Below are 13,834 nucleotides of genomic sequence, written 5' to 3' on the forward strand. Positions count from 1 at the left end.
GCCAGTGCCAATCTTAGCTGAGGAACTATTGGCAACTGATTACTGCTGGGTGAAAACAACTGATGTTCTTAGTGGGAGGGATTCTAGATACATTGACTAGATCTCAGATGAACTTAAAGTGAAAGACATTTGAGGACACTAACTTGACTCAATAGGCCTTAACATCAATGACAGAATGCATTAAATCCAGTGCTGGGCTTTGGGAGTTTGCCAGTAAGAAAGGGGTTATACATATGATTAAGATATTCTGTTTGAAATATACATAAATTCAATAAAAAGTATTAAAATGAATAAATATTGACAAGAACTTTCATATGGCTTCATTTAAATTCCCTTTTAGTAATTTGCTCAATTTTCATTTTTATTTGTCTATAAATCAAGAGGTGATATTTTTCTTCTAAAAATAACTACTAAGCTTTAGTTTAAAATTGTATTCATTTTCATTTTATGTGTAAGAATGTTTTGCCTGTATGTAAAGTGCACCACATCTGTGCAATGCCCGCACAGGCCAGAAGAGGGTGGTAGATCTCCTGTGACTGGAGTTACCACCATATGGGAGCTGGGAACTGAACCAGGGTCCTCTGCAAGAGGTTTTAGCCACTGAACCATCTCTCCAGCCCTTGGACGTTACTTTAAATTTAAAAAAATGTATATTTTATTTATTATTTTATGTGTATAAGTGGATTGTCTGCATGAATGAATGTACATCCATGGAGGGAAATGCCCATGGAGGTCAGAAAAGGGCATCAGATCCCCAGAACTGTAGTTTCAAATAGTTATTAGTCACCATGTGGGGGCTTGGAATCGATAACGGGTTCTCTGTAAGAGCAGCCAGCTCTTGGTCATTACTTTAAAATATTTATCATAAAGTAGTCTCTTCTCTTGTACGATAAACGTGTGCATTTCTCTTCATCTTTTTATGGATGGTTTCTAATGCTTCTTTTGTTTGATGATCACTTCATGGCCAACTATTTCCTGTAAAGACATTCTAAATTTCATGATATTATAATTAAAAAGTGAGAGAGTTGCTGCAAGAATAAGTCAATAGTAATCCTGTAATTATTCTGTATTCAAATTGGGTTGAAATAAGACAAAACTAACTTACCAATGATGTTCATCTGGGCTTGCATGTGGCATTGTTTTGAGGTCACTACAAAATCAGAACTGGTCCTGTAGTCCTGGAGACACACGCTGTTTCCTTTCTTTTCTTTCCTTTTCCTTTCTTCCTTCCATTTTATCCGCATCCTCTTTCCCATTCTCCTTTTGTTCCTTTTTTTGCTTCTTCTTTATGCCTTTGTTACTTTCTTTCTAAAGCCATCTCTAATTTGCATTTACTTCAAAGTAGACTTTCTGAAAGTTGTTTCATTTCTTTTCTTGACTATTACAGTTCTTTATTCAAATGTATGATATACTTTCACATCTTTCAAATCTAGGCACAGCATCAAGGCTTCTTGGAGGTTTGTAAAAAGGCCTTATTGCATATCTATTTTAATTTTTAGTTTCAATAGAATTACCTTCTATGTCTTTGTTTGCATATTCCTTGAATCTTTCTAGTGATCTTCCTTGTAAAACATCTTAGCTACAAATTTAACATAGGCATCTTCACATTGTTCAATGAATACTCCCATATATTTTTCTTAAAAGCTTTCTTATACCTCCTGAGTATTGGGGGGGGGGGGGAGTTTTTGTGTCCCCTGGTGGTGTGGGGGGGGGGGGTGTCACCTTGTATTCTCCGTCTCACATTTAAATACTCATGTAATTAGTTTGGTGAATCCTTTTTTTTTTTTAATTTCCTAGATTCCTTTGAAGATGACTAAAATGCTGTCCACCTAATATGCTGCTCAGTTCCCCCTGTTTCCATCAATGACCTAGCACCCACTTAGCCTTCTTTTCTTTCTTCCCCTTCTTCCCATCCTTCTTTACATCAGCAGAATCACCTGGAGTGTCCTTCTGGTCCTTCTTGTCTTTCTTCTTGTCTTTCTTCTTGTCTTTCTTCTTGTCTTTCTTCCTGATATCCTTCAAATCACCCTCTGTTTTGCTTTCATCCTTATCCTTTTCTTTCTTGCTTTCCTTCTTCTTTGATTCTTTCTTGGCTTTCTTTGAATCTCCCTTTCCAATTTCTGAATCTTGAGGTGTGTCTTTGCCCTTTGCACCTTTTTGATCTTTTCTGTCGTCTCTCTTTTCACCAGCCTTTTCACCTTCTGAATCTCCAAGTGTATCTTGTGACTCCTTTGATCCCTTTTTACTCTTTTTGGCTTTCTTTTCATCCTCCTTCTCTCCTTCGGATTCCGTAGTTGATCCCTTCTTCTCCTTTGACCCCTTTTTACCCTTTTTGGCTTTCTTTTCATCCTCCTTCTCTCCTTCGGATTCCGTAGTTGATCCCTTCTTCTCCTTTGATCCCTTTTTACCCTTTTTGACCTCTTTATTCCCTGCAGCCTTTTCACCTTCAGATTCTGTAGCTGCTTCCAAGTCCTCCTCTTCCTTTGAACCTTTTATGGTCACATGTTTGGGACTTTCCTTTAGCACCGCCTTATCGTTTGATTCTGCTTCTGAGCCTGATTGAACTTTTTCTTCTTTCTTGGTGGGTTTTGGAGATAAAGACTTAGGTTTGGGTGCATCTTTAGAATCCCCATTTTGGGAAAGAGCTGATTTCAATGGAAGGCTTTTCCTGGCAGCTAAATAAACTGATGGTGGCTCACGAATTCTCATCAGGGAACGGTGCATCCATAATGGTGGTCTACGACCTTCCAAATTTTGTTCATCAATTACCTCAATATTGGTTAGAAAAATAATGAAAAATTTGTGAGTTATATAGCTATTAATAAAAGTACCATATATATGTATTAAGTTCAACTATTAAAAATCTCAAAATTTGAACTAAGTTGGAAAAATTACGGATTTTAGAGTAAACGAGAAATTTCGTCTTCATTTGGGTCTACTTTCGTTTTATAGGCACCTCATTCTGGCCTCAATATTTTGTGTTGAAATTGGTAGAGCTCTCTATTGATTCATGATGTATATTTTGCTATGAGAAAGGGCTGTATTTTAACCTTTAAGTCTATTATTGAAAAGTCTTGGAATATCTTACCCATTCCATTTTTAGATGAATTAAGAAGCTGTTCTTTGATATTCTGGTGTATCTTTAACTAGACTCTCACTTTTGGTGCTCTGGAATGCCACTTGTGGTTACAGGTAAAAGCTATAAATCTTTCTATAGGGTATAAATTATTATAAATGAAATATCAATAAAATCTGAAATATCGTACACATAAGAGACATTTTGCTTTTAACTTTCAGCCAAATAATTGCAAAAAAACTAAAAGATAAATTGATAATTTTTATTACTATTTTATTTTTATATTTTTTTCTATATGAGTGTATTGCCTGCATGCATGCAAGTGCACCTGTGTCATGAAATGCCAGTGCAGGTCAGAAGAAGGCATAGGATTCCCCTGGAACTGGAGTTACAGGATCCTCTGCAAGAGCAGTCAGTAGTTTTAACCACTAAACCAACTTTCAAGCCCCATCAATTGATAATTTTTAAAGGAAAGTGAAACAATAAAAAAATGTATTATGTATAAAAGAAAGATCTTTGGTTATAAGTCATGGGATTCTTTCCTAAAATAAGCAAAGGCTGATGATCCATTTATTTAAAGAAAATTTTTCTTTAAGTATTTCCAAAAACTTTTGGAAATAGTTATCTTTTGATTTTCAGAATTCTGAATCACATTTTGACGGAAGAAAAGAAGCCCTTAAAGTTAACTCATCAGGGTGTAGTTATGATGAAATAAATATTAGTATGAAATGCAAATATAATAGATCCTGGTTTTTTCTGAGCAGTAGAAATAGATTTATCCTTAAATGTGGCTTCCAAAATGGCATTTAGCATCCATAAATGGTCTTTATTTTATTCAGCTGAACTCATGATTAATTTAGAATTCAGTTCCTCAATTGTGTAGCCTTATTTTATCTGTTAAATAGCCACATTGGATGACAATGATATGAGATACAGCCATCATGAAAGGATTTGTGTCGATTAGCCATGATCCACACAGCTCATTTAATAGCTACACATAAATTTGCAACATTATTGTTAATAAGCAATTACTTACTACTAAGAAGTATATACTATTTTCTTATACTTACAGGACCTGTGTTGTTTCGTATCTGGGAAGGTAGTGATCTCCATTTCTTTCCTGGTCTTGGTGGTTTGGGAAATGCCAAGGAAAAGTGTTGCTGATTCCATGATTTTTTGCTTAATTGACTGACTAAAATAAAGAAGATAAACTATTCTTTGTTTAAAATATATTTTTTTCTTAACTGGAATGATTCTAAATGTGATTTATATTACACAAATGAATAAATAAATGAGCCAAATTGCAGTTTCATTTATTGGTAAAGTTTGAAATTCTTTGTGGTTGTTATGAGAATATACAACTTATGCTTTCTATTTTGACTCGTTTTATAAATAATTAAGCAATTTGATGTATAACTATGTAAAGCAGGCATTACAAAGCCAGTGTGGTCTGTAACATAAATGGAAATGATCAGTGTTACTGCCTCTGTGCAAGTGTCACTGTGTCTTCCAGTTCAGGTTCCCGCTATTTGATTAAATTTTTTTGAGAACAGAACAATAATGAGTTAAATACTTCTCTAGCAATCAAAAGTATTTAGCACAATATATGACATAAAATAATCAGTAATTACATGCTTAACTCTAAGTGCTAAGGCTTAAGAACCTATCAGTTAAAATAATATTAATAGAAATATAAAGAGAAAATGCTGTATACCCAGGGACCACACTGTTACAGATATGCTGTTGTATAGGACTGCCCTCTGAAAGATTCCATCTTCCTGAGCTCAGTTGTACTCACTTGCCTAAGATTAATACAGTTGGGCTTATTAACGCCCCATTTTCCAGAGAAGGGAGGGTAGGAAAAGACTCATGACCCTTGCCTGAGAGTCCAGCCACACCTTCCTAACCCACGATTAGCAATTTGTCCCTAATTGCATGTGGCCTGGGAAAGGGGATAGAGTAAATATGTCCCATAAGACTAGAGGAGGGTCTCTCTCAGCATTTTGTATGGCTATGGGGAAGACATTATGGTACATCTTTAGGTGGAGAGCACACTCATAAGTAAACTCTCACCCGTTGCTCTGTAAGTTAAGTACAATAAACTCACTGGTTTCCCAGAGTGCATTTTGGTTGAATGGTACCTTGGATTGCTATTGGGACCTAGGGAGGAGGGGGTGAACATTACTTACACTCCTACCCTGGAAAAATTTTACCAACATATGCTTCATAAGGAAAATTAGTAGAACATTGGGATTAAGAGACACCATCACTGCATTTATTATTTGTATAATTATACAAATAGAGAAAATAGTTCCTATAAGTCTCCAAAAGACACTAGAATGTGGTAAATGTGCAGAATGAGACATAGTTAAGTTCAATTTATGAGGGGGGAAATACAATTGATAAATTCATTCAAAATTAGATCTGTCATGTCTAATATTGACATAAGCTAGATATAAGCAATCGGGAATAAGGTAATTAATGTTGGGTTGGAAGGTATTTATCCAATTTCTACATTGCTTTTCAGATGTAAGAGCATTGGATTTTATGAATTCTAACATGGAAGTGCATCAATGCATTGTAAAAGCAATATAAAATTGCAATGTATGCAGAGATGGAAACTGTTCACTGTGTCCATAACAAAGGTTCCCGGCAAATAAACATGGGGTATCAATTATATTCCTTCGCAAATTTACTTTGAGCACTTTGAATTTAACAAAAACACTTATGTTTAAAATTGCCTATGAATATTTTAAAAAATATGTAACTGTTCTTACCTGGAATATAATTTTTGTATGTCCCAAAGTTTATGTTTTGGCTATTAAAATGAAAATGAAAAGTTTTGGTTATATTTTTTAACCAAGATCAATTTATGAAATGATAATTATTGTATGTAAGCACTTGCTTACAACTAGAAAAATATTCAATTATCCGTTTGATATAATTGTGTAAGCCAGTTTCTCATCTATAGGACAATGGAGATGAGTAAATGTAAAGTTCGAACTTTAACAGAACTAAGCTCTAGTAGACCAAGATACACATATGTATGCCTGAGATATACATGTGCACTGAAAAATCCATCATCACATCTGAATTATATATTTTTTAAAATTAAATTGAAAAAGCAAGATAAAATTATTTTTTTCCTACCCCATGCTACAAATTCTTTTGAAATTGACTTTGAGCTAAGGTATCAGTTTATAACGTATAACTGAAATAAAATTCTTTAAATCTCAAAATTTATCCATATCCTACTCTTCCAAAGATATATGTGTACATATGTATGTATGTGTGTGCTTGTGTTTGTATTGTCAGTGTGAACTGTGAGTATTTCTAGAGAAATAATTGACAAATTATGTGGTAATTACATTTCCATGATTAACTTTTCACTTGCTTCATTACTACAGGGACATATTAGTTTCCACAGAGGCACATTTCATAGACTAGCTTTTATTTATTTTAAACAGAGACCTATAGGAGGTTATGTTAGTGATATTCTATGCATAAGTACACTACATTTTTTAACCTATATTTTGAATGTGTATGTGATGTGCATGTGTGTATACATGTGTGTATATGTGATGACACATTCATGTGAAGGTGTGTGTGTGTGTGTGTGTGTGTGTGTGTGTGTCCATTTGTGTAGCTCAGTGGTTGATATTGATATCATCCTAAATAGCCCTCTACATTGTACACTGAGGTTGGGTCTCTCACTTGAACTCAGTGCTTATCAGTTCAGCTTATATCCTGAGCCTCCCTATTTTGGTGATCCTGTTTTAGACTCCCATGCACTAGTACGATGGGTGAGCCACAACGCCTTCACAGCTTCTACCTGGGTGGTAGGATCCCAGTTCTGCCCCACATGTAGCAAGGGCTTCATGCATTACATATACTCCCCAGACACCACATTTGATTTATTTTAATAGTGTATATAAATTAAAATTAAACACAAAATGAGAACTATCAAAATTATGAAATATTATGAAGATATAATAATAGAGTATCTGTAGCTTTAAGGTCTAATTCTGTAAAAATTTTAAAATCAACATTTTTAATTTCTTCATTAAATTTAAGAAACAGTAGGACAAAGGTAGAGGATGAAAGATGTTTCAGCTCATATTTGAAGCCAATATTGATAGACCCAAAACTATCAAATTATTAAAAAGTCATATTATAGAAGAATACTCATCAATAATGAGACTCAGGTACTGGAGAGATGACTTGGTGGTTAAGAACACTAACTGCTCTTGCAAAGGACCAAGGTTCAGTTCCCAACATCTGCATAGTGGCTAACTGCCATCTATAATTGCAGTTCCAACACTTGCACCCTATTCTTGCCTATGTGGGCTTTGTATGGGATGGATGCACTTACATACATGCAGGTAAAACAGTCATAGACAAAGTAAAAAAAAAGGTTCAAAAATAATTTAAAATAATCAGATTCAGATTTTTTTTAATTTTAGCAAACTCTACAGAACAACATAAAAATGGAAAATGCAGGATTATTGAATGAGGTTTATAATCTACAATGAAAGTTTAGTTTAACATAAAATCAACCAACACAATCATCGGAGATGAAAAATAAATAAAAATAATACGATCATTGCATTTTATGATCAAATTGCTTTAATCAAATAATATTGATTAAAAATTAGTCCATTTTTATAAGCAATATAGAATGAGAAAATATCTTCCTAAAATACGAAAACAACGCATATAGATAGATAGATAGATAGATAGATAGATAGATAGATAGATACTGTTTGCATCAAAATAGCAGCTAGAATACTGATAGTCTTTTTCCTGCAATTGAAACATTCTATCCTGACTCCATTCCATGCATTAAGGCAGTGCAACCATCCTTAATGATAAAGTGTAAATAAAGTGTCACTTTATCTACATTTACAAAAGATCTGTTTGTGTAAAAAGGCAGCCAATGGTAGCTACAAAATTAATGAGCTGTTAAGTGAATGAATTAAAATTATAGATTTTAATGTCTAATCACATCCATTATATTGCCATATGCCAAAAATTATAAGAAAGACATTAAATAAAGCACTATAATTTCCAATGACATTATATCAAATTATGGAGAGATAGAAACATAAACATCTACAGAGCATTCCACACAACCGTAGAATATCCATTCTTTTCACCAGGACATGAAATATTCTCCAGAATAGAAAAAAAATCCACATAAAAGAAGTATTGTTCATATTTTAAGTAAAATAACTTTATTTTAAATAACTGAGAAATAAAAACAGCACATTGCTTATTTAAGTAAGTCAGTCAAACACCAAGTCCCAAGCTTTATAGGAAAGAATGATTTTTCCAATATCGTCCTAATACGGACTAAATTCTTTTACATAACCTTGTAACTAAAATGTTACTGTTTGTAATGTAAGCAAACTCACTGAGCCATATACCCCTTTTGTAACCTGGGGATATGACTTTAATCCCTCAGGACTGCCCTCAAAATAGTGTCTATTTATACGTATGTATGCTTCACATATCAAAGTACTAGAGGCAGTGTGCTCTTCTCACTGAAAACAATGAAGGAAATTTTTTTAATGTGCATTTTCTTTTTATTTTTTTTATTTATTTTAATTAAAAGAATTAATAAAGGAAATTTTAGGTCTAGGGGTCTAAGAGCAGGACTCTCTGATAAGAGTGTGTTCTGATTTTACTTCCACATTTCATTCTACAAATACTGTTTCAATAAGAGAATGAGGAAAGCCCTTTCTGAGGGGCACAGGTATGAGACAGCAGAAGGAGCAGACAGTGCTCCTGGCTATAAAATGAATGCTAAGAGGCCGGCTGTTTCTTTATTAAGGTACAACTGTAATGGGACTTAAAATCGCTGCATCTATATGTTTCGGTAAACGTCTATGAAATTAGAATGATCATTCTGCAGCCATAGAGGTTAATTTAGGATTGTACACTTTCACTGTCAGTTATGTTTATCTTCCCTTATGCTCCACAAACAGAAGGAAAAATGCATGGATTTTGTTTTTCTTGAGTTTCTATCACCTTGTTAAATATTATACTTTCCACACCCATGCAAATTTCCGCTAAATTTCCCGATGTGATTTTTCTTTAAAGTTGAAAAATGTTTAAACAACTTGTAATCTTAGTAACTTTTCAGATTATAATGAAAAAAACCCAGAATCAATATTAATTTTAAAACATTAAAAAAGTACTAAAACAAGGAAATTAAATTTATTATTTGTCTTAGTTATCTATATTATAGAATTTATTTTATTTTCTAACTTACTTTTAATCAGTATAGAAAGTAATGGGCTTCTTTATAGGATTTTGATCCATACTTAGATTTCTCTAATACTACTAACCCCAATACACACACACACACACACACACACACACACACACACACACACATTTCCCTTCCCTCCTGCCCCCCCCGCCTTGTCCTTTCTTTTTTTTTTTTTTTTTTTTTTTTTTTGATTTAAAAGCATTTAATGACATAGCATGTATTTAACAGATAGGGTAAAATTTGAGAGGTACAGGTCATACGATAGACCAGGCCTGAGGGACACTCCCCATTCAGACCCAGCCTCTGGAGTTCATGCCTATCAATGCCATTTTGATTGTGCAGTAAGATGAAAATTTGTCGTTACTATAGTTAGTGACAGAAAAATGCATACTATGTATCAAATAGCAAGGTAATGAAGCAAATTATAACAGTGTGGCAGTGCACGAGCAAGTAACCATTAGAGTAACATTACTTTGTCCAGTAAATGCTTCAGTTCCACTTGTACACTTAGGAATGATTTAAAGGGTTTTTTATACATCTAGTTTTATTATACTTTGTACTAGAATTATCTCAAACATACATTATTATGTATTTCCAAAAACCAGATTTAAATCATGGATTTGTTAAAACAGTATCAGTTTTCTATTCCTTCTTGATCTCTCCTATCATTCAATAGTCCTCCTTCAATTTTCATATCATATGTACTGTTACCACATCCCCTTCCTTCAGATGTTTTTTTATCCCTCCTGTTTGCTCTTTTCTAGGTTTCTTTCCTCTACCCACACTCACTCACACATAAATACGCATGCAAAAATATTAAAAGTTAAGGACCACGTAAGAGAAAAATCTGTGATATTCATCTTTCTGTTACTAACTTACCTCACCTCACTTAGTGCATTTTCCAATTCTATTAATTTTCCTGAAGACTTTCTTTACAGTTTAATAAAATTCCATTGTATAAAAGTATCACATTTTTATTTCCTAATGGACATCTAGTTGTATTCATTTCCTTGCTATTGTGAATAAATCAGCAAAGAACATGAATATGCAAGTGTATTTGTGTTGAACAGTCAATGAGATAAGAGGGAAATCAAGAAGGAAATTTTAATTTCTTGAAACAAATGAAAATGGGAATACAACCAGTACCTCTGCAATAGAATAGATATTCATAATAATTAATAACTATCAAATATAAGTATTTCAAGAAAATATATGCTGAACTGGAAAAACAAGAAACGGAACTTGACAGAATTATGCTAAGTGATATGAACTAGCACAGAAAGACAACTACCACAAAATCTCAATGATATGTCAAATAGTAAAAGGTTGATGTCATAGATCATAAGAGAAGAATAATGGTTACTGGATGTTGGGGAGAGTAATGTGCCTTGGGTAATTTTCCTACTGTTGTGATAAAATACCTTGACATAGCAACTGAAGGGTTTAGTTTGGCTCACAGTCCAGGGTATAGTCCATCATGGAGGGAAAGTCGCTTCCCGAGTCAGCTGGTCACATTGCATTTACAGTCAGGATGCAGGGAGTCATAAATGGCTGCTGTTCACTTTCTCTTCTTATTCAGTTCAAAGTCCTAGACCACTGAATGGTGCTTCCATAGGAAAGGTGGTTCTTCTGATATCAATTAACCTAATCTAGATAATCTCTCATGGTCATGGCCAGAGGTTAATACAATATAGATAATCCTTCATACAAATGGATGAAAGTTTGTATCCTAGGTAATTCTAGGTTTGTCAAGTTCAATCAACATTAACCATCACATAAGGGGAGGGATGTGTGGAGCACTTTGTGAATTTAGATTTTAATGATACACTCCTTACTTCAATATATTAAAGGTATGTTTCTACTACAAAGAAGTAAGTGTTGAAGGGATGCTTAACCTGCTTTTCAACATACTTCATACATTTGTTGAAATATTACATGATACATATTTTCAAGTGTTGATATATGAATTAAACATTTTGTTATTATTATCATTATTATCATTATCTTTTTTAGACAGAGTCTTTCTGTAGTCCCAGCTGATGTGGAACTCACTAAGTAGACCAGGCAGGTCTTGAACTCACAGAGATCTGCCTGCCGCTACCTCCTGGATGCTGGGATTAAAGGTGTGTGCTATCACACACACCCCAAAATAAAACATTTTAAAGAAATATTTTTAAATATGTATGAAGCATATATTAAAGATGTTCCATGTGGAATTAAAAAAGGAGAAAATATTAATATGAAGTGCTCTAAGAGATTTGGACAGAATGTTCATAGCTTTTTTTCCTTAAAATTTCCCAAATTAAAAGCAATCCAAGCAATTACCAAAAAGGAAAACACGTGTGTTATATTCATGTGATGGAATTTTACTTATAAAACTAAAAAAATTACCTATTCATGGAACTTGATAATATGAAGAAATCAAAGGAAAAATTCCCCTTTTCATTAATTTAAATGAGCATGCAAAGTAATCTCTTTTGCTATGGTGTTTCCATGCATATATTTTTCATGTCCCGTCTTCCCATCCTCTTCCTCCACACAACTGAATTTAAGAGTTAGACTTTTTGTGATTGTGATGCTGGTGCAGAAATGCCACATATCTCTACCTCAGTTTCTTTATCCATTCATCTGTTGATAGACATGTAGGGTTTTTTTGCATTACTTACCACAAATAAGTATGAATATGCAAGTACCTTTGTGGTATAACAAGTCATTTGCATAAACACCCAGGAGAGGATTTCTGAGCAGCTTCAGTGCTGATTACCACAGTATCTCTAGCAGTGAACACTCCCAACAGCATAGCATACTGGTTCCTCATTCCTTACAGCCTTTCCAGTATTTTTTACTGTTTGATTTTTTGGGGGGTTTCTGTTTTTTTGTTGTTTCATTATTTTTTAATATTCTCTTTATATTTTTATTTTGTGTCTATGAGTGCATTGCCTGCATATGTCCTTATTCTTCTTGGGCTAGACACAACAAACTTAGATGACATTAGCTGGGATGAATTTGGTAGCTGTTGATTTTTGAGGACCCTTGCCCCCATGAAGTCTACTAAGAAAAAGTCAAGAAAATCACTCAAAGAACCCACATCCTTTTGGACATATTTTTTAACACTTCTTATTAAAAAAAAAAAAACGAAATGAATTTCATCTTCAAAAGTAATTATTTATTCTCCTGTGACTTTTCTATTTTGAGATACTTTCTGATATTGGTTAAAATAAATTTCCATTGTTTTTATGAAGGAAAGTTCCCAGAAAAAACAGCATCTCGAAACTGAACATTTTCCAAAGGCTGACCTGTTGACTAGAACTTCGGTGATTCTGAAGTTTGGAAAGTTACAGGTCCAAACTTAATTATGGTTTATATTGCACCATCTTCAATCACCCAACTAGCCACCTCTTGCCATCTTCTGTTTCTGACTTAACATCCTGCAACTAACAGATAAAAAGCATTTTTGAAAAATGAATGACAGAAACAGAAACAGAAACAGAAGGGGACAAGCAATGGCTAGTTAGGATCACAGAATTGGAAAAAAAAAACAAAAACAAAACAGCCTAAGATTCATATGAAAAAAAAAAGACCCTGGATAGCCAAAGCAACCCTGAGCACAAAGAGCAATGCCAGGGTACAGCCAAAGAAACCCTGAGCACTAAGAGCACTGCCAGGGGGATTACTATACCAGTTTTTAAGCTGTATTACAGAGCTAATGTCATAAAAACAACATGGTACTGTCACAAAAATAGACCCATAGATCAATGGAACAAGATTGAAGACCAGAACATGAGTACTTGCAATTTCAGCCACCTGGTATTTGACAAAGGGGCCAAGAACATTCACTGGAAATAAAGGGGCCAGGAAAGACAGCATATTCAGCAAATGGTACTGGCAAAACTGGATTTCCACCTGTAGTAGAATGAAACTAAATGCCTATCATTCACTTTGCACAAAAGTCAATTCCAAATGGATCAAAAACTTCAATATAATGCCTGAAACTTTGAAACTGTTAGAAGAAAACATTGGGGGAAACCTACAAGATACAGGTGTAGGAAAGGATTTTCTAAACTGGACACCAATTGCTCAGGAAACAAGGTCAAGAATCAATAAATGGGAACTCTTTAAACTAAAAAGCTTCTGTACATCAAAGGAGGCAATTAGGGAAGTGAACAGAAAACACACAGAATGAGAGAAAATCTTCACCAGCTACACATTTGACAGAGGTTTAACATCCAGAATATACAACAAATTCAAAAAACAGAGAATCAAGACAGGAAGTAAGCCAATTATAAGATGGTCCAAGGAGCTGAACAGAGAGTTCTCAAAAGAGGAAGCAAAGATGGCTAAGAAGCATCTTAAAAGATGTTCAACATCACTAGTAATTAGGTAAATGCAAATTAAAACCACTTTAAGATTTCATCTTACACAGTCAGACCTGCTAAGATCAAGAGAACAAATGATACCAAATGTTGGAGAGGATGTGGGGAAAG

The 13,834-nt window shown here is 34.0% G+C and overlaps 1 protein-coding gene across 1 annotated transcript; it reads right to left on the reverse strand.

The window, feature by feature from the left end:
* Positions 1-1,158: 1,158 nt before the first annotated feature.
* On the reverse strand, positions 1,159-6,231 carry Cylc2 (cylicin 2). Its single transcript, XM_008851714.1, has 5 exons — positions 6,227-6,231; positions 5,854-5,894; positions 4,147-4,268; positions 1,876-2,769; positions 1,159-1,308 (listed from the first exon to the last, which is right to left on the reverse strand). Exons 1-5 carry the CDS (start codon positions 6,229-6,231, stop codon positions 1,159-1,161), a joined length of 1,212 nt encoding a protein of 403 aa, XP_008849936.1.
* Between the last annotated feature and the right edge of the window lie 7,603 nt (positions 6,232-13,834).

Source organism: Nannospalax galili, unplaced genomic scaffold (genome assembly GCF_000622305.1).
Source record: "Nannospalax galili isolate Female #2095 unplaced genomic scaffold, S.galili_v1.0 scaffold105, whole genome shotgun sequence".
Taxonomy (NCBI): Eukaryota; Metazoa; Chordata; class Mammalia; order Rodentia; family Spalacidae; genus Nannospalax; species Nannospalax galili.